This window comes from Carcharodon carcharias, chromosome 2 (assembly GCF_017639515.1).
Source record: "Carcharodon carcharias isolate sCarCar2 chromosome 2, sCarCar2.pri, whole genome shotgun sequence".
Classification (NCBI taxonomy): Eukaryota; Metazoa; Chordata; class Chondrichthyes; order Lamniformes; family Lamnidae; genus Carcharodon; species Carcharodon carcharias.
The window spans coordinates 35568606-35591211 of NC_054468.1; the positions used below are offsets into that span (position 1 = coordinate 35568606).

The window sequence follows — 22606 nt, forward strand, 5'->3', positions numbered from 1 at the left end:
AGGAAAGACAATTTTGATGAATTGGGCACTTTGTCCAAATGTCCAGAAACTATCTTCCCTGCCAACTCCTGTTTTCTCAAATCTCAAATGGCCAACGTTCCAGGGAGGACAAAGGAAATACTTCCTTGAAGTGCGGCAGCATTGCGTCAATGACTTGCTAGCAATCATTTGAAGTGTTGATAGCTTGTCCAATAAGCTGCGTCACACTTTGAGTCACATCATCTTATTGATCAGGCAGAGCAACGGCATAGAAGGAAAGCAGAGGAAGAAAATCCTGCACTCTGGATCCCACTACACCATGGGACACCCTGCCTGATGTGCCCAAAGATCTGTAGATCGAGAATAGGCCTGTTAAGCCACATGAAGACCCATGGCAGAAATTTGAGACCCTAGACATCATTCTCAAATCGAGGGACAGCCAACAATGAGGGCTGGAGAATATTACAAAGATAGGGAGGAATTTGAAAACAATGATGAAAATTTTAAAATCTAGGCATTGTTTAACTGGGAGCGAGTGTAGGTTAGCAAGCTGGGAAATAGGTGATCAGGATTTGGTGCAAATTCGGTTTTAGGCCAGATGACCTAAAGTTTGTGGAGGGTAGTATTTGGTAGGCCAGGCAGGAGTCAAGTCTGGAGGTAATAAAGGCATGGGTGAGGGTTTCAGCAGCAGGTGAGCTGAGGCAGGGGCAAAGATGGGAAACATTATGGAGGTGAAAGTAAGTGGTCTTAGTGATGGTGCAGATAGATGTTTGAAAGCTCATCTCAGGACCAAATATGACACCAAGGTTGCAAACAGCCTGGTTCAGCCTCAGACAGTTGCCACGAAGAGGGATGGAATTGATGGAGACAGACCGGAGAGCAGGTGATTAATTAGGCTCCTCAGCAATTTACAGCCACAATTGACTATATTTTAAAGCATTTAAGGAAAAGTAATGATTTGTAAGTTGTTAAATTTGTACAAAGAGCAAACTAATCACATTTGGTTTAGCATTTAACTATTTTATATACTTTATTTAATCCTCATCCTTTTCAGAAGAGCAGTTAGTGATGTTGGGGGCAAATATATTTTTTTTTGGTGCAGTCACATTGTAATTTCAGTAGGAGCACAGTGGATGGGCTACAACTAGGCCAGGATCCAAATATGGCGGGTCCCAGTCTAAAGTCAGAGTTGCCAATGGCTTTGGTGGCACAGCCTCCACCTGACACAGACAAAACTACTGAAGTGAAAGGCAGAGCCTAGCAGTTCCTTGGAGAAGCAGACATAATAATGAGGCCCACCTGCAATTTTCCTATTCCCTGAATAGGAAAAAAATAGATAATTTTGAAAATTATCCCCTTGTAAAGAGGGTAGCATATGGCAATAGCAGAGTATTTCTAAGTGGGTTTAACACTACCTGGGCATCAAGGCCCAGACTAGTGAGGGCATGTGAGTGCGTGTGTTGTGCCATTCTGCCTGTATAAGATGAAGTGACCTGCCACTGGCCCTGCATACCCTGGTCGCCAACATGTGTAATCCCAGTGTAATTGTCAGGTCGCAACCCAAGGAATTTTAGGGCCTTTTGTTTTTAAAAATGAAATTGGATTCATGTTTCTTGTAGATCTGGGGAACTATTTTAACCCCAAATGCCCAGTGGAAACCAATTAGATATATGGATAAAGTTGTCCAGGTTATTTATCCACCCTGGAGATGCCTGCTGAAGTGGGTAGGGAGCAGGGAGACCTGTACAAAGCTGGTTCAGTCCTTTTTTATAGATGCATGTCAGTTTCCAAAGAATCCATTGGGACCTGATGACAATTTTAACTCAGTGTCATGAGCAGAAAGCCACAGTGAGTTTCCACCCATGATTCATCAAAGAGGAGTTGGACCAGATGAGACCCTTAAAGGTATTTTTTTTAAAAGCTTTCTTTGGCTTTCCTTGCAGAGCCAGGTTTCCCTTGCTGCAAAGTCATGCTCCTTTATCGATCGTAAAACCTGCACAGCTCAATCCTAACCAATCACCTTTCCAAGTACCTGATCTCAGCAGGTTATCACTGGATGATGTGATTCTCCAACCAAATTCCCGGCCAGAACTGATGGGAAGCAGCGAGTGAGATTTAACTGAGGCCCAGGATTTGAAATACTCCAGTGTCACTTCTGGAGCAGCAGGTGAGTGTCTAACTCATACCATTACTCACCTTACAGTGGCTGTCCTGGAGTTAAAGTTAGGCCACATGTGAATAACTGAATTATTTCAGAAGAAGACACAAGAAAGAGACTCGAGGAATACCACTCGGAATCAATCCAAATCACTCTGACAAAGAACTAGAAAAGTTGCCAAAATGATTTTCTATTGCTAACCAATTATAGAAAATATCTTGCAAAACTATTGTCCCTTCGGTAACAGAGTAATAATAAAACCCTCCTATTGAATCCATAAAATCCAGTACTTTTGTAATACAAAGAATTCAATAAAATAGAACAAATTAAACAATGTGTAACATTCATCGCAGTTCCAAATTTAAACTCATTGGCTTAATAAGAATAAAATATCTTATAAATGATGTTTAAACGTCAGACCTCCAAGACATGCACGTACCCTAGAGTTTCCAGTTTGCAGGATGGTTCCTTCAGTGCGGTAGACAGTGAACATACTCCTGCATCACCCAGTTTATTCATGCTCAGGTCTAGCGTTCTCAGTGTCTGGTTTGTGACAAGCACAGTGGCAAGTTTCTCACAACAAGTAGGTGTTAGCTTTGTATCGGTCAGCCTACAAAAATAAATGTTAGCATGGATACAAACATTAGAAACTTTCACACTTTTAATATCAACCATTGATTCATTAATATTTATCTGCAAAACAAGCCTTTTTTTTTGTCCCCTGCCATAAACTCAACTCCCTTACCACTGACTTCAAGCCTCTTCCTGGGCACATTTGGCAGAATTCAACCATGAAATGAAATAGACATACAGGATCCTGGACTTTATAAATCAAAGCTTAGATTACAAAAACTAGGAAGTTTGATGAACCTTTATAAAACATTGATTCAGCCTCAATGGGAGTATTGTGTCCAGTTCTGGGCACCACAATTTAGGACGGATGTGAAGGTTTTACAGAGGGTGCAGAAAAGATTAACAAGAGTGGATCTAGCAATGATGGGCTTAAGTTGTGTGAATAGCTTACAAATGTTGAGGTTGCTCTTCTTAGAGAAGAAAAAGTTGAAAAATGAATTAATGAGGTATTCAAAACTATGAGGGGTCTGGACAGATAGCAAAACTTCCCATTGGTGAAGGGTCATGAACCCAAGAATACTATTAAAGGTGACCTGCGAGAGAAGGAAAAACTTTTAAATGCAGCCAGTGTCTAGGATCTTGGATGCACTGCCTGAGAATGTGGTGGAGGCACGTTCAGCTGTGGCTTTCAAACAGGATTTACATAAGCACCTGAAGTGAAACAAAACATTGCAGTAACCACGGGGAAAGGTCAGGGGAGTGCAAATAGTTAGATTGATTTTGGCTCAACAGGCCAAATGACTCCTTCTCTAACTATTCTGTACAAAACCTAGGTACTAATTTCCCCAGAGCTATGTTGCAAACTGAAAGTCCTATCCATCACCTCTTTACTTCCACCAGTGCATTTGCTCATCTATTATACAACCTCAGCCATCTTGCTGCTGAAACCATATCCATGTTTTGTCACCTCAACACTTGTTCACTCACTCACTTTCCTTTTTGAGCTTCCATCCCCCAATTCCCATGTCCAAAGTACATCTGCCAATATCCTATTCACACTAAGTCCTGGTTGCTCATCAATCTCATCCTCACTGATCTGCCCTGCAACTTACTAAATTTAAACTTCTTAAGCTCATTTCAAATTCCCACGCTTACTGCATCAATGCTCCTTCAAATGCTGTGAAGTAAAATGTATAACCACGCTAGTATGTAAAGCTATGCTTTATAAATCTTTGCTTACAGCAATGATTGTAGTGAGCAGCTTGTGTCCATCAATGCCATAGCTAAAACATTTATTCCAGAGTCTTGAATAACATTGGAACTTAGATCCAGATGGGTCAGAGTGCGATTGATTCTGATGGCAGAGGCAATTTCTTCATAGTTTTTCTGTGTCAGACAATTATTAGCCAGCCTTTAGAATAAAAAAAGAACAGCTTTATAGGTGCACTTGCAAGAAAGTTAAAACGAGAGCTCTCCATACTAAGATGGAAGGCTTCAGAATTTTGATGGTGTTGGAATTTTTTTGGTAGGACCTGTTAGAAACTATTTGATCCACAATATTTGCTTGTGTTTGTGAAGCTGATCAAGTGGCACTGATTTGATAATGTTATTATGTAAAAGCATGTTACTAGCATCCATACTGAGATCTATGGTTATAGATACAGAAGCAGAAGAAAGAAGTTACAGAACGTTTAGCAACATTTTTTGCATATTGAACCACAAACGTGAAGCTAAAGAAAGTTGATCAATACTCATGGGGGATGAAATTTGTCATAGATTAGGTGAAAAAGAAAATTAGGTTGAGTAGATTTGGCTGTCAGTTCATTTTCCCCTTGTTTTGCTTTACCATGCAAAACCAATTTCATCCATTGAGTGGGGGGGAATGCAGCTGAAAATTCCGATAGTTGAGAAAGCTGCACTGGTATTAATCATCAAAGGAATAATCAGAAAAAATGGTTTCTTTGGGAAGGTTGCCAGTTCTCCATACTGATTGTGCACCACACATTTACCCAGTTCACATTTCTCATGGATGTTAGTAATATTACAGAGTGATTTATTTTTTCATGAGATGTGAGTGTCGCTAGCAAGGCCAGCATTTCTTGCCCATCCCTAATTAGCCTTGAACTGAGTAACTTGCTAGGCCATTTCAGAGTCAGCCACATTGCTTGTGGGTCTGTAGTCACATGCAGGCTGGACTAGGTGAGGATGGCAAATTTCCTTCCCTAAGGACATTAGTGAACAAATGGGTTATTATGACAATTAATGATGACTTTTATGGTCACCATTACTGAGGCTAGCATTCAATTCCAGATTTATTAATTGAATCTAAATTCCATCAGCTGCCATGGTGGGATTTGAGTCCATGTCCCCAGAGATTAGCTTGGGCCTCTGGATTAATAGCCCAGTGATAAAAACACTACGCCACTGTCTTCCATTATCGTGGCATAAAAATGTGGCCATTGCTATGAAACCTTTCATTTTCCAAATTTCAGGGTATTATCCTTCCCTGCATTAAGATCTCCTATTGAAGCCTGTGTAGACCTTTGCTGCCTTATTTGACATTCTTCTTCCACTAGACCAGGGAGACTAAAGCCTAAGCATAATCGTGTTCTCATGTTCAGCAATTAAAAACAATCAAATCCTGTGAAACAATACTTGACGTCCACAAACTCATCTGCAAAAGTATCTCAAAATAGTCATTTGGTAGCACTGAACTTGAGTACTGCTGAAAAAAGAGACATGTTGAAGCTTTTCATCTTGCACTCATCAGGACACTTCGCAAGAATACCAATATAAGGGGAAAACAACAATTTATACTGTATAAGAGAGTGCTGAATGGTTGGCAAGTACATTCTGATTGGTAGAGGTGTTGCCATGTAGAATTTCACAAATATTGTCCAATCATGGAATCACATCTAACGTTGAACACTGTGTTTTGAGTTTTGCAAGAACGGGCTGGTTGGATACGGTCTATACCTTGCCTGTTGCGATGAGCTCAAGACAAAAGTTTTGACATGACTCTTTTTTCAGAAATATCTCATAAATGTACACTTGCCAAAACATCCAAAACTTTGGCCTACAAGCACCTTAGAGGTTTAAAAAAGGCTCTTTAAATTACATTTGTGAAGGCTCTTTGACACCTATTTCCATCATGGTTTCCTGGGCAGCTTCAGACAGTGATACTCCAGGCACATACAGGCACTTATTTTACAAAGGGATCCTCATGTAGGCATAGGACTTTTGCTAACGTATTTAAAGAATGCCTGCATTTATTCCAGGTAGTGGTCAGGGACACACTGAAGCACCCCACCCAACCCAAAATGGCATCAGGTGCATTTCTGTGTTGTTCCAGTGTGTGACATTACACAACAAAATTTCACTTTGTGGCACTCATTAGAACATGGATAACATATGAAACAAACACTAATCTCCACTCCAAACATATTGTTCTGCACAAGTTTTTGATAATTTGCTTGCTTGAAAGGAAAACAAAATTGACCAAAAATGGTTCTTAAGCAGGTTTCAGATACATAGTTAAAATAAAGGTTGCCTTTAACATCTAGAAATGACAGCATTGGAGCATGTTATAAGAATGTTTTAACGTGACACTCTAAACAAAGAAGCAGTGTCTTCATTATTCTTCTTTATTTGAAAATAAATGTGCAATTGTTACAAAGATATACATGAAGATAAACACTGGCATAGACTTAATGGGGCTTTAGCGCTATCTAAGCAACAAACCTCCCATTTAAGCAGTTTAGTGGGAATAAGTGGAGTTGTGTTTTGTGGATAAACAAGATATATTTCCAACTTACTCTAAACCTTTTAATGTGCAACGAGGATCTTTTAGCACATCACTGAGTATTTCCATTCCAGTTTCCTCCAGGTAAGAGCCCATCATCCCAAAATCAAGTGTAGAAGTATTATTCAGCCTAATACAAGAGAAAACATAACATATTAATTTTAATTAATTTTAATTAATGTTGATTAATACAAAACATTAATTACTGAAAGTTTTTTTCCTTATATTCATGACATAGGTAACGTATTCCAATGTACCAAAGTAGAAATATAACAATGCTGAGCAAACAATACCTCCTAGAAATTCTGTTGTGTCCATTTTTGGGAACATGAGGAGCACAGGAAACAATCACTATATCTGAATGGTGAGATCTGAGGTGCACCTGGCATTGGGCCTCAGGCCTCATTATCATTAAGTCACAGCGCTATGAACAAGAACAGGTAAAGCAGGATTGAAGATCAAGCTGCTGCAATGCCTCATTGAGTGATAAAGTAGGGGGCAACTAGGGCACATGCAACATTGCCTCTAGCTGCTTTTTGTCTTTTATTTCTTATTTAAACGTTGCCCCTCGGCAACGTCATCTGAAGGCAAACCATTAGCTTTCACATGTATGGTGATGACACACAGCTCTACCTCACCACCATCACTCTTGACTCCTCCACTGTTGCTAAATTATCAGTCTGCTTATCTGATATCCAATACTGGGAATGCAGGAATTTCTTTCAATTAAATAATGAGAAGACTGAAACCATTGTTTTTGATTCCCGCTCAAAACTCCTTCCCCTAGCTACCGACTCCATCATTCTCCCTGGCAACAGTTTGAGATTAAGCCAGTCTGTTTGCAGCCTGGGTGTCACATTTGATCCTGAAATGAGCTTCTGACCTTACAGTCATGCCATCAGTAAACTTCCATCTCCGTAGCATTGCCTGACTTTGGCCCTGTCTCAGCTCGCCTGCTGCTGAAACCTTCATTCATGCCTTTGTACCCGCTAGATTCCCAAAGCATGCCCGACTAGACTCCTGCATTCTACCCTTCATAAATCTGAGGTCATCCAAAGCTCTGTTGTCCATAAATTAACTCACAGCAAGTCCCGTTCCCCAAGACCCTTGTGGTCGTCGACCTACATTGGCTCCCGATTAAACAATATCTTCACTTTAAATTTCTCAATTGTTTTCAAGTCACTCCATCACCTCCCTACTTCTGTAACCTCCTCCAGTCCCACAACCCTCCAAGATATTTGCACTGCTCCAATTCTGGCCTCGTGTGCATTCCCAGTTGTAATTGCTCCACCACTAGTGACCGTGCTTTCATTTGCCTAGGCACCAAGCTCTGCAATACCCTCCCTATGCATTTTTGCCAATCTACCTCACTTTCCTCCTTTGAGGCACTCCATAAAACCCACCTCTTTGACCAAGTTTTTGATCATCTGACTTAATATCTCCTTGTGTAGCTCAATGTCATATTTTGTTTCATAATGGCCATGAGAAGTTCCAAGCTCTGGAATACCCTCCCTACATATTTCTGCTCTCTCGCTGGCCCTCCTGCTGCTGTGGAGCCGCTGGTGCCCAGTCCTCCCTCCCTCTGCATCACTCCTCCTCATGGGGGCCATGAAGGCAGGGTGGATCAGTTCCATGCCAATTGGTCTCTCTCTACCTATTGTGTGCCATCCATACAGTCAAACTTCCTCAGAACGTTCCCCTTGCCACTGTTCCTCTGTGTCCCTTTTAGAATGTCTCCCCCCCCCCCCCCACCGACTGTTGCTGGCACCTGTAGAGGCCCCACCCATTGGTGATGCACCCTTAGAGATGCCCACCCACAGTTCGACAACCCTCTCCATTTCCTACTTTCCTCCTTTGAGCATGCAAAGTCTTTTAGAATAAAAGTAAAGTACTGCACATGCTGGAAATCTGAAATAAAAACAGATGACATTTTGTCATTTGTCTCTCCTGTCCTCTACCCCATCTCAGACTTTCCATTTTATTTTAGCTTCCTCTCCCCGTTTTCAAGGGCATAAAACCCATCACATTTCTACTTTCCTTCAGTTCTGAAGAGTCCTATTCGACTCGATACATTAACTCTGTGTCTCTCTCCATAGATGCTGTCTGACCTGCTGAGTATTTCCAGCGCTTTCTGATTTTAAGCCTTTCAGAATGCCTGGCAAAGGAAAAACCCGCCTCATTGACACCACCTTTAACCAGTCAGGGCCCTGAAGGCCCGCAATTCCCATGCGCTGCTCACTAAATACAAACTGTGCTGTAAAATTCCAGCCAATTGCATTTAAATTCAGATTAATTATCTTATAAGCAAGCTCAATTAATTGACATCCTGCTGCCTTGCAGTGAGGAGTTCATTCTCCAACTTTCCAGCCACTCATAAAATTTGTACATCTGACTTTGTGCGCCTGCTCCTAATTCGTATGTTCGTGTGTTCCAGGCGAAAGCTTCCTGTCTGCACTTGTCAGCCCTGCCCTTCTGCCCTCCCCCCCAGCCCATCTCCAGCCTCCTACCCAGCTCTTACAGCCCCAGTAAATTTCTGGCCAGGCTGATGTGCGAATGTATGAGAGATGAACTTGTTTATTAATGTATCTCTATATAAAGTTGGTTGAATAAGAAAATAATACCAGAATACTACAGAGTAATAATTGAATAAAAATGATCATTCACAATAATGACATACCCTAGTTTTTGTAATTTGCAGCGTGGATCTTTCAGTGCAGTAGACAGTGTCCTCAGGCCTGCTTCACCCATTCTATTACTACTCACATTTAGCTCTCTCAACGTTTGGTTTATGATGAGCACAGAGACAATTTCCTCCCAACTTTCAATAGAGAGATTATTGTTGCTCAAGCTAAAGAGATCAAAGAATAGTTAATATGATTGAAAATGAAATTATACAAATTACTTCATTTATAGTCATTCATGTCACATTGTTAATAATTCTAATGTTCATATAATAATTACATGGCTCCTAAACTGGATAAAAACCATATACTCAGATTGTCTCAGGCCCACCAACCAAGTCTGCCTGAAAATTGTGTGACCCAGATCTTACGCTCAGCAAATCGAATGGCAGTAGGTTTTATTTACACTTACAATTGCCAATAGACTTTCTACAGACTTTTGCACTGCTAGGAATCAAAAAGAGCACAACACCCTCTACAGCAGATCTGGAACTTGTGTGAACAGAGAAAGCAACAGCATGTTTGATTAATCATTCGATTTGAATAATCCTTATTGAGGCATGCAGAATCTCAACCAGGGAACGTAAACAGGAATAGTAAAATCAATATAATATCACGCATGGAAAGCGAAGAAAGAAAGGGAAAGGATGGTGGGATTAAGAGTGAGAGAGATAAAAGAAATAGAAAAATATTCTAAAAGATTAGTTATTTTTGATGAGCAACTATCTCAGAGGGTTGTGGAGCTGGAGGAGGTGACAGAGATGGGGAAGGGCGAGGCAATGGAGGGGTTTGAAAACAAGGTTGAGAATCTTGAAATCAAGACATTGCTTTACTGGTGTCAATGTAGGTCAGTGGGCACAGGGTGAATGGAACTTGGTGTGTGTTAAGACATGGGCAGCAGAGTTTTGGATGACCTAAAGCTTACAGAGGGTAGAATGTGGGAGATCAGCCAGGGGTGTATTGGAATTGTCAGGTCTAAAGGTAACAAAGGCATGACTTAGGTTTTCAGCTCCCATTGGAGGAGGATCGTATACTCAATCATGTCAAAGGCTGTAGAAAACTTGAGAAGGGTGAGCAGGAAGGTTTACCTTTGTCACAGTAACGTAGGATGCCGTTTGTGACATTGATAAGAGCTGTTTCAGTACTGTGGCAAGGTGGAAGCCTGACTGGAGGGATTCAAACATCAACTTCAAGGAAAGATGGACACGGATTTGGGAGGAGACAGCAGGTCAGGTCAAAGCTCTGCAGTCCTGCCACATTCAGGCATGAACAGTGATGGACAATGAATAACTAACCGGAGGAGGGGGCTCCACAAATATCCCCATCCTCAATGATGGAGAGCCCAGCACATCAGTGAAAAAGAAAAGTCTGAAGTATTTGCAGTCATCTTCAGTCAGAAGTGCCAAGTGGATGATCCATCTCAGCCTCCTCTTGAGCTCCCCAGCATCACAGATGCCAATCTTCAGCTAATCCAATTCACCCCACCTGATATCAAGAAACAACTGAAGGCACTGGATACTGCAAAGTCTAAGTCTATAGTGACAACATCCCAGTAGTAATACTGAAGACATGTGCTCCAGAACTAACAGAACCCCTAGCCAAGCTGTTCCAGTATGGCTACAACACTGGCATTTACCTGACAATGTGGAAAATTGACCAGCTATGTCCCGTCCACAAAAAATAGGACAAATCTAACCAGGCCAATTACCATCCCATCAGTCTACTCTTGATCATCAGCAAAGTGATGGAAGATGTTGTCAACTGTGCTATCAAGTGGCACTTACACAGCAATAACCTGCTCACTGATGCTCAGTTTGGGTCCTGCCACGGCCATTCAGCTCCTGATGTCATTACAGCCTTGGCCCACAGATGGACAAAAGAGCTGAACTCAAGAGGTAAGATGAGAGGCGACAGTCTTTGACACCAAGGCAACATTTAACCGAGTGTGGAAAGGAGCCCTAGTGAAACTGGAGTCAATAGGGTGAAATTCTCTGTTTGGTGGAGTCATACCTAGCACAAGGGAAGATGGTTGTGGTTGTTGGAGTTCAATCATCTCAGTCTCAAGACATCACTGCAGGAGTTCCTCAGGGTAGTGTCCTAGGCCCAACCATCTTCAGCTGCTTCATCAATGACCTTCCTTCCATCGTAAAGTCAGAAGTGGGGATGTTCGCTGATGATTGCACAATGTTCAATACCATTCATGACTCCTCAGATACTGAAGCAGTCCGTGTCTAAATGCAGCAAGGTGGACAATAGTCAGGCTTGGGCTGATAAGTAACAAGTAGCATTCATGTCACTCAAGTGCCAAGCAATGATCATCTCCAACAAAAGAGAATCTAACCAGCTCCCTTGACATTCAAAGGCATTACCATTTCTGAATCCCCTACCATCTACATCCTAGGGGTTAACATTGACCAGGAACTGAATGGACTAGTCATACATAAAAACTGTGGCTACAAAAGCAGGTCAGAGAATGGGAATTCTTCAGCGAGTAACTCACCCCGAGACTCCCCAAAGCCTGTCCATCATCTTCAAGGCACAAGTCAGGAGTGTGATGGAATACTCTCCACTTGCCTGGATGAATGCAGCTCCAACAAAACACAAAATGCTTGAGACCATCCAGGATAAACATCTCACCTACTGCCTTAAACATTCACTCCCTCCATTACCAACACACAGCGGCAGCAGTGTGTACCATATACAAGATGCACTTCAGCAATTCCCCAAGGCTACTGCAACAGCACCTTCCAAAACTACGACCTCTACAACCTAGAAGGACAAGGGCATCAAGTTCCCCTCCAAGTCACACACCATCCTGAGTAGGAACTATATCGCCATTCTTTCACTGTCGCTGAGTGAAAATCCTGGAATTCCCTTCCTAACAGCACTATGGGTGTACCAACACCACATGAACTGCAACGGTTCAGGAATATGGCTCACCACCACCTTCTCAAGGGCAATTAGGGATGGGCAACAAATGCTGACCTAACCAGCGACCCCCATATCCTATGAAAGAAAAAAAAGGGTCAAGATCTTTAGAGAGGAAAGGGATATTGGACTTTGAATGGTAGTTTTCAAGGACGATGAGGTCGAAGGCTGATTTTTTGAGAAGAAGGTTGATGACAGCGGATTCAAGGGGAGAGAGGGATAACACCTGAAGAAAGAGAACCATTTACAATATTGGCTAACATAGACCAGGAGGTGAAGTTGGATGGTCATCAGTTTCGTGGGAAGAGGGTTAAGGTAGGAGGAGGTGGGTCTCATGGACAAAATGAGCTCAGAAAGAGCACGAGAGGAAACAGAACAGAAACTAGGGGGGAAATTTTCTCCTGTCGTGTGGGCCGGTGGGAGTGGGCGCGGGCGGGCGCGCAGCCGATCACCGCCTGCAATCAGCTGCGTGCCACCATTTTACTTGGACAGGCCAATTAAGGCCCGCCCAGTGTGACGCGCACACAGGGGAGGAGGGAGATTCGGGGCCTGCGTGGGGCTACCTCAGGGAGATTATTTTCATTATGAAAACTTGAAAAAAAGAATAGAAAAAATTACTTAGACATGTCCCCTCATGTGATAGTGTCACATGAGCTGGGACACGTCAATGAATTTTAATAAAAAATTTTATTTGATTTATAAGCTCTTCATGATATCTGATCCCGCCCGTGGGTGAGGTTTCATAAGAAATGCGAAGGCCGCCTGGGCTCTTCGCCTGCCCGCCAACCTTAAAGTTGGACGGGCAGCCCAGACAATTAGTTTAATTAGTTGTTAAATGGCCTTAATAGGCCTTTGACAGTTCGGTGGGCGCGGACCGGAGTCAGCTGCGCGCCTGCCGAACTGAACATCGGAATGACGCGCAGTGACATTAGCCCGTCCCCACACGCCAACCAGGAGATTCAGGCCTAGAGAAAGATGTGAGTTCAGGGCGAAGGCAGTGGGTAGCTCTAGGGGAAGTTTGGCCAGGTCAGCTAATGGAAGGGTGGGACATGACAGAGACGCTGGATTGAATTGTCTCATTCTTAGTGACAAAGATGAACATTTATTCTTGGTGTAGGTTGGGGGGTGGTGGGGGGGGCATCTAAAGAGACAGATTGCAGTAGAGAAATAAGTCTGGGGTTATCTTTGCATTCCAAGATGATGCGTAATGGTGAGCAGTTTAGCAGAAGACATCAGGACCCACTAGTGTTTTAACTGGTCCAGCCGGATCTGGCAGTTGATAGCTAAATCATTTTCTTTCAAGTCTGTATCCTTTGGACCTAAAGGAATGGAGGTGAAAGCTGTACTGGGGGAACAGCCAGGTTGAGAGACACTTGGAGATCCCTTGACTTGGCATCAGATTCGAACTGATGTCAGGAAGGAAGAATTCCACGCCACAGAGATCACTAGGGGAAAATCTTTCCCCCTCATCGGGAGGGTTGTGCGAGTGGGGGCAGGTGCAAACCCAATTGGCAGCCGCACCGCCATTTTATGTAGGCGGGCCAATTAAGGCCAGCCCAGCGTGAAGCTCGCCCAGAAGCGCTGAGCGCTCCCTGTGCGGGCGGGGGGGAGGGTTTATTCCCTGAGTCGGAGCCTACTCTCGAGAGCAGAAATCTGCCTGAGGGACAGAGGTGCCTCAGGGGGATCAGTTTGATATTTAAAAACTGAAATAAAATAATTTAAAACTTTTAAAACATGTCCCCTCATTTGATACTGTCACACGAGCTGGGACATGTCAGAGAATTATTTTAAAACTTTTTATTGAATTTTAAAACACTTCATGAAACCTCATCCCGCCCGTGGATGAGGTTTCATGAAAAATATAAAGGCCGCCTGAGCTCTTCGCCTGCCGCTAACCTTAAAGTTGGACGGGCTGCTCATTTAATTGCTTAAATTAGTTTTTAACAGGCCTTAATAGGCCTTTGACAGTTTGGCAGGCGCGCACCAACTCGACCTGACGTCACCGCGTGACATTTACACGTCGGCGAGTGGGCCCTGCCTCCGCTTGCTGACCAGGGAATTCTGCCCTAGATCTTTGTGGGCAGCTTTCATTGGTGTCAGTGGAGAGCTACATTGCTCCACCACTGAATGTGAAATCCAGCTCAATCCTACTTGCTGAAGTTTGCATAGCTATGATGTAACTGCCATGTTATTAGGGCAAACCGTATAAAAATTAATGCATAGACCCGAGTCAAATCCAGAAATGTTCTAGCCTGTATTGTACATTTAATCATTAGGGGAGTTTTGATTAAAGTCAGGCAGGCAATTGGAGAGGATGGCAAAAGCTATGAGGTCAATGGAGCAGGCTGAGAGGCTGAACTGGGCTGTGGTAGGGTCAAGTAGAACCAAGGCAGCACAGAACTATATAGACTGTCTTTGATGAAGAGATGTTGGAGGAGAGTTGAACACTCATTCTTGTTAAAGACTGAGAATGTACAGTGAGCCACTCTCATGAAGATGTTGCTGGTGATTTTGACAAGCACAGTCTCAGCATTGTGGGCATCAGGAAGTCTGATCTCAAACAGGGCATGCTAAGAGATGTGGAATAACAATTGCAAGGCACAGTTCAAAATTTTAGGAGGAAAGGCAAAGTTTGGGATAGGATGCTACTTGGGGTGGCTAAGTGAGTTTAGACCAGATTTTTTAAGGAGAGGAGCAATGATACTGGTATTAAATTATGTATGAATGGAGTCAGGAGTCAGGGACAGGTTGGTTTAGCTCATGGGACAGAAAAGAAGAACTTGGGCTGGCGAAGGTTTGAACAAAGAGATTGGACATAAGGATGTTATGGTACAGAGCTCCATCAGTGCCAGTAACAATCTCATATTATTTCTATATGTAAAAATATTTGAAAATATGTAAAAATGTACATGTAAAAATACTTCACTTACTTCAGCTTCTGTATTCTGCATTGAGGATCCTTCAAAGCAGTGCACAATAAACATATGCCTCTATCTCCAAGACTGTTATTACTCAGGTTCAGAGTTGATAACATTCTACTGTTGATCAGAATGAAGGCTAGTGCCTCACAGCACCTATGCGTCAGATCATTTTTTTCCAATCTATACAGTTCAGAAAGGACAAACATTCCTAAAGTTATATATCCTATATATAGCCTAGAAATTGCTTTCAGTTTTGCCATTTGGAAGTTCACTGGGCCATTGAAAGTATTAGGAGAATCATTTCCTGTTTATTAACCTCTAAAATAGTTGTTATTTGCTGCGCGTGTAAATGACATGCTGCAATGTCTGTCCAGTGGATTGATCACTGGAACATTTTTATTTTGTTTGTAATGTGGTGGGGGGGGGGGGGGGGGGTTTGATACTGGGCCTCATTTAATTGGTTACTGAACACAAGAACACAACAAAAACAGAATTACCTGGAAAAGCTCAGCAGGTCTGGCAGCATCGGCGGAGAAGAAAAGAGTTGACGTTTCGAGCCCTCATGACCCTTCAACAGAACTGTTCTGTTGAAGGGTCATGAGGACTCGAAACGTCAACTCTTTTCTTCTCCGCCGACGCTGCCAGACCTGCTGAGTTTTTCCAGGTAATTCTGTTTTTGTTTTGGATTTCCAGCATCCACAATTTTTTGTTTTTATCACAAGAACACAACAGATTGATTGATTTGTTGATTATCCCTAGTCGTTTAGAAACAGTTTTGGACATAACAGTAATTTCAACAAAACAAACCTCATCATTTAATGTTCTTAGGCTACATGCCTGAAAATTAAGCATTTACAAACAAACTTACTTTCTATTTCATAACTTGCTTTCCACTTTTGAGCTCATTGCCCAGGTAACACAACCGACATATTTTAACTCCAATAAATGACTCATTTAATACATGGCTACGAGCTGGATGTTGGGCAAGTTGTATAAGGTGTTAAGCACAGGGTTTTTACTACTTACTCCAGCTTTTGCAATTTACAGTCTGGACTTTTCATCATTCGAGACAATATATTGACTCCAGAATCTCCCAACTTCGATCCAATCATCCTACATGGAAATACATTGCAAATAAATTTGGAACCAAAGTGCAACATTTATTGATACTATATAAGATATATATATCTCAAGGACAGTGTTGTCCAATACACTCGCAACATTTTTAGAACCACAAAATACTGCATTGTGTTAAAGTTGCAGAGGTGAATATGAGTATTGGTGTGACTCACTAGATAGACCATTATTTGTCGTCTGTCCCTAATTGAGTAAGGAAGAATCATCACTTTGCTGTCAGACAGGAGCCAAATATTGCTCAGACCATGACTACATTTATCAGCATATAGTCCAGTTATTGGGTTTCTAATGACCTGGAAGCTGAAGAACTATTGCTCAACGAAGCAAGAAAAATAGTCTGTTTATTAACTTCTTTGTTCCTGTTCCCTTTGGGTGCCTGTAAATGATAATACATTCAAATCTATGAGACTGCTCTGTGAAGTGTTGTGAAAACAGATCCAGCTTTTGGAAGGACAAATTGCTCTCAAAATTGTAATGGGAAATCTAGTGATACAGGGGGTGGTAAATGAAGAACTTGGTTTTGTTTAGCTGGTAGCTGACAGTCTTCACAAACAGTTCAGGTGCAAGAGCAACAAACAGGGATGAATGGCTTCCAATAAGGGTGGAAATGTGCAATTTTATGCAAGCTAGGGTGGTGCAGCAAGATCTACCTTGGTTTTAATAGATTTGTTGAAATGAGCTATTGAAAGGAATAGGACGCTATTGGAGTAAATAATGGAATGCTGTGTCAGGAAATAGTAGGCAACAGAGCATAAGAAAGGCAAGAGTCAGAGCACAGGAGCCAATAAGTAGAGATGTGTTGATGCTTTTCACTCCCTGAGGTCCAAATATATCGAATATGATAAAATAGAGATGGATTACCCTTGAAGATTTTTTTTCTTGGAAATAGGCTGGAGCGCACTGTCAGAAACAGAACACTTCAGTTAACAGATTGTCACCACCCTTTGAAATCGTATACAGCAGGCTTGCTTTTAAGGAACGGTTGGATTGCAAAATCCATTCAGAGCTGTTCTCCTGGATCTGACGGTCAGTGTATCAGCCTTGATTGTTGATGGTTTAAAACTTTAAACCTATTTTCAAAAGTTTACACATTCGTTTTATTAATATTGCACATATTTTGTATAATGTAGCAAATATGATGACCTGATCACCACAAGTTTGATGAGCATTGAAATCCTATTGGATACCACAGCTCTATCAGAAAAAGAATATTGTTTGATTCTGTAAAGAAGGATTATTATTTCAAACAGTAGCTTAAATATAACTGAAAAGAGAGACAATGGCTGGGATTTTCCAGCCCCATTGCAGGTGGGACCCACCGTGGGCAAGGCAGTGCCCCAGCCAGAAGTCCATTGACTTGCAGCAGGACCGGGAGATCGTGGCCGGGGGGCGGGTGTGGAAAATCCAGCCCAATAGCTTGTTTCAACAGATCTATTGCTGAAAATAGAACTTCAGCAACATGTTTCTCTTTTCAGCAAGATTATTACGTTAATAATAATAATATACAACCTATAATAGCTTCTGAGAATTATATTCTCAATCAATAATTTGATTCTGATTTTCCTGCACGTCTGGTCAGGCTCCACAGATTGTGATTCATACCTCATGGTTGAATAACTTGATAACTCTCAGAAGTTGCTTTGTCACTCATGAATTACAGTAAATGCCACAAAAAGAACATAAATTTTATGCCACTGTTTCTAAATACATATTTAAACACACATTGGACATTCCAAGTAGGAAATACACCAAGCGGAAAAATGTGCAGAGACTAAATACATAATAGAAACGTTAAAATAAAGGAGGCTTTTGAGGACGGGGGAAAGACAGCAAGGAAGAGAGGTTTTGAAAGAGAATTCTAGAATACACAGGCATAATGAGTGAGGAATCAACTTTTGGTGTTGAAACAGTATAGAGGCAATAATTTGGTGTCAGAGAACTAGAGAAGGCAAACTAGTGTCACTCAGATCAGGCAGATTGAGGCTTTGAAGAGATCTGAATATGAACATCTAAATTGATGCAAGATTACAGAATGGTTCTAGGAATGCTATTGTCCTGAATTATGTCCACCATGTGTGAAATGAGAAAATATTTCATGAAAATTAGACTTTTGTGTATGTGCAGTAGAAAAATAAATTCAATTGTAAATATATTTATTGCATACTGTTTGCTTTGTAATTTGTATCTTTTTGTGTTCATTAAGTGAAGGAAATCAGTGGTTGGTTATTGAGGAAAGAAACACATCTATTTGACATGCATTGTGGAAGAAAAAGAGGCTTGCATCATGTAACACTTTCACAACTTCAGGATATTCCAAAGTGCATTGCATCCCATGACTACTTTTGAAAGGCAGTCACTGTTATATTGCAAGAAATGGCAGCCAATTAGCACACATATAGGTTCCACAAACAGCAATCTGATAACCACCAGGTAATCTGTTTTAGTCATGTTAGTTAAGAAATAAGTATTGGGTAGTACACCGGAGAGAATGCCCAAGCTTTTTTTTGAATAGGGTCAAGGGATATTTTATAAACAAAAACAAAAACAGAATTACCTGGAAAAACTCAGCATCGGCGGAGAAGAAAAGAGTTGACGTTTCGAGTCCTCATGACCCTTCGACAGAACTTGAGTTCGAGTCCAAGATATTTTATGTCCATCTGGGAGCAGGACAGGTAGGCTTTCAGTTTATCACCTCATCCAAAGGTAACATCTCCAGCAATGCGCGCTCTCACTGCATTTGAGAAAGCCATAGGGCAGGTATGGTATAGGTGCATAATAAAACTACATCCACTTTGTCCTAATGGTATACTGACTGCTGCAGAAATGTAATATTTTCATTTCTTCCATCAATCATCCTTGTGTTCACTCTGAATGAAGGTGCCAATTTGGACTGAATTATGGGCTGTTGTTATGCTGTGGACAATATCAACTATTGACTATGGTCAAGCTACTCAAACTAAATTTGTCACATGCCCTCACTGCTAAGAGAGAAAGGGGGCTTTTATTATATCTGGCTGGATTGGAACTTTGATCCCAAGAAGGGCGGTCTAAAACTCACCGCACCATCCCTCTCCCTTTATTTCTGCTCCTGGACATTTAAGTGTGTTATTAAATTAATCTCTTCACTATTCGGGGGTTTTGACTGACAGCTAGAAGAAATCAAGCAATGTATTTACTCACAGATATAATAATGATTCACGTAATTTTAAAAATGAATACATTACAAATAAAATGTAAATTTAAATGGCTGTGTTTAGCAATTTATATTGCGTCAACGCTTCACAATGAATCAATTATATATGATAAGCCTATATCAGTCAAAGCCTGAAAATACATTGACCTTTCACCAGTGATGGGGGGCCCTCAACCAAGTGGGGAGACCACCCAGTAAAACCTGACAGCCTCTGTGTGGGTTCAGGGGTACCCTCCTGATAGGGCACTCTGTGGCCCACAGAGGGGCCTCTCAGTGGCAAAGGCCACACCAGGGAAACACCCCACCTCTGTCCTCACCAATCACTCCAATCCCACCTCATTGGGCCAGTGACCACAACCCCACTTGCCTGCTTTTGAGAGCAGCGTCCATGCTGCTTCTCCTGGCTGGGGGTTGTCCAAGCAGTAGCCACCACACCTGGTGAGGCTGCCGGGACTGAAGAACTGCCGGCCCTCTGACTGGCCAGCAGCTTCTCAATGTGGGATTCCATCCTTTAAAAAGACAGGGGTCCATTAGTTGTCTGGTGGACATAAAATCAGGTTAAGGCCCCCTGAAATGTCCAAGGCATGTCTGCCCCCGGCCTTCTGGCTCATCGCTGGAGCCACTGCCACCAAGACAAAATTCAGCCCTTCTGGTGCAAGTCACACCATACATCATATCAATGAGGGCAAAAGCAGGGAGTTTCCACTGGAAGCATGCAGTGTAGGCAGACATGATTCCAAATCAATGAGCTGCCATTTTGAAGCTCAATGTTAATGCCATCTCTTAAACTGGCACAGCTGAATGTGTGTTCAGCAGCAGAAAGGATCCCCCACCCCCACCAACTCTATGTATAGGGTATTATCAACCACTTTCAAGTTAGTTGATGATTGATTTCTATTAGGTGTTGTTCAGATTGTACTGTTTGGTGCTTTCTAGAGTTCTCTCACATTGCTAAAGTCCACAGGGAGCAGTGTGGGACAAATGGCAGGACTTTGTCCTAACTTCCAGGCTTTTACACATACCAATTGCTCCCAGATAGAAGTACAGTGGTAAATATTCCATTTGGTATATGGCATGACTGGGAGAATAAGCAGAGCTAGGCGACACAGAGCAGGGCAAGCTGGGAGGGGGAGAAGGGCACTCAGCAGAAGGCCATGCCTGCTCAGGCTGTTCATGGAGCAATTCTCCTACTTTCTTAGGGAGGAACAATGTGTAAGACATTTGCACTTCTTTAAGAATGTCCTCACTGAAATCTGCCACCTTCTGCAGTCACAACTACAACCTCAGAGCAGGGCTAGGACAGCATTGCCAGTGGCTATTAGGCGACTTGTGGCGATGAACTTTTATGTGTCAGGCTCCTTCCAGGCGGAGATGGAGAGCTCACAGTTTGCTGCCCATTTTGCATAAAGGAGATCACTGCAGCTCTTTACTCAAAGAGAAGTGAATACATTTCATTCTCTCTTGTCAGACTGTAGGAGGTGGAGCAAACACACTTCCTCACTAGCTTTTCAGGCTCCCCCATTTTGCAGGTATTGACTGCAAACATTTTGTTTTGCAGGCATCACATGTCAATTCTGAGATGTAATTCAACCAAAAAGGATCAACGTCCTGCTGGTTTGCAAGCGTAAACATACAAGTCAATGCCCAGTATCCTGACAGCACATTGTCTTCATTCTGCAACAGCTTGCCATACCATCTACATTTGAGCCATCACGACAAACCACAGGGTGGATACTGGGTGATAAGGGCTATCCGCTGACCACACATGAGTAGCAGCAAGCATACAAAGAAAGCCATGCTGACACAAAATGTGAAAGAAAAGACTATTGGGGAACTCAAACAACCATCCCCCGTCCGCTGCATGGATCACTCTGAAGGAGCCTGGAGTACTCAATAGAGCTGGTTTCATGGTTTGTCACGATCTGCGCAATCTCGCCATCATTAGGTGACGACCCTTTCCACCAGCAATACACCGAATGGTTGAGGAGGAGGAGGCTGATGAAGGGAGGAGGCAATCTAGACAATTCCTTTCTGTCCAGGTTATCCATGAACAGTTCTGTCGAATATAATATCAGTAATCCTGTAACCCCAATTCCCCATTCACTAACAGTCCTACAGTCTACCTTCCATCTGACACCGACCATCGAAGTGTTCACTTGGTCATAATGCAAAAATCAAAACTTCTTCCGTAGCACGCCCAATTGAACTGAATATCTGAGCCCTTTGCAACAGAACTCATGAGTTAACCTCACCCTCTCGGCAACTGGCACCTGTGCAATCCTTGCCCCCTACTCTGGTTGCAGGCCACTTATACCCCATGTCTCAACCTGTGCAGATCCCACCTCTATACTTTCTCCTAAATTGTCAGTAAGTGAACTGGTGGCTTTGAGTGTGAAATTGAGTGAAGGTGTTTCATCATCAGTGTCTTGTGACTCTTCCATCCATGCCGGGCCAGGTGGCAATTCTTAGATGTCTGAAAGGAGAAAAGCACAAGGGTAATGTTGCCAGGACTTGAAAATTGAGGAGAGATTGGATAGGCTAGGGTTGTTTTCCTTAGAACAGAGGAGGCTAAGGGGTGACCTAATTGAGATGTATAAAACTATGAGGGGCCTAGATAGGGAAGACAAGAAAGACTTCTTTCCACTAGCTGAGGGGTCAATCACCAGGGGGCATAGATTTAAGGTGTTTGGTAGAAGGTTTAGAGGAGGCATGAGAAGAAACTTTTTCATCCAGGGGATGGTGGGCGTCTGAATTTACTGCCCAAGTTGGTGGTTGAGGCTGAAACACTCAACTCATTTAAGAGGTACCTGGATCTGCATCTGAAGTGCTATAAGCTGCAAGGCTATGGACCAGGACAGTGGGATGAAAATGAGTGGCTAGTTTCTTTTTCTCTTTTTGGACAGCACAGACACAATGGGCTGAATGGCCTCTTTCTGCACTGTGACTTTTCCATGGTTCTATGGGAGCAGGGCAAAGCAAGAAGTGCATTCTTATACCATTTACAGCTTGTAAATCAGAAGAGGGTGAAAATCCTGGAACTCTCTCCCTAACAGCACTGTGGGTGTGCCTGCACCACATGGATTGCAGCAGTTCCAAAAGGCAGCTCACCACCACCTTCTCAAGGGCAATTAGGGATTGGCAATAAGAACGCTGGCCGAGTCAGCGATGCCCACATCCCGTGAAAGAATAAAAAAATGCAAGTGTGGGATGCTAGGGAAGTGAATATGACAAAAA

At 42.5% G+C, this 22606-nt stretch overlaps 1 protein-coding gene across 1 annotated transcript in view; it reads right to left on the reverse strand.

The window, feature by feature from the left end:
- Positions 1-22606, reverse strand: part of LOC121287217 (NACHT, LRR and PYD domains-containing protein 14-like) — a 49351-nt gene that overhangs the window by 23197 nt on the left and 3548 nt on the right. Inside the window, exons 2-7 of the mRNA XM_041204898.1 lie at positions 16069-16155; positions 15052-15222; positions 9190-9360; positions 6526-6642; positions 3951-4121; positions 2577-2747 (exon numbers count right to left, since the gene is read on the reverse strand). Coding sequence (XP_041060832.1) covers positions 2577-2747; positions 3951-4121; positions 6526-6642; positions 9190-9360; positions 15052-15222; positions 16069-16155 — 888 coding nt within the window. The remainder of the gene's footprint in view (positions 1-2576; positions 2748-3950; positions 4122-6525; positions 6643-9189; positions 9361-15051; positions 15223-16068; positions 16156-22606) is intronic.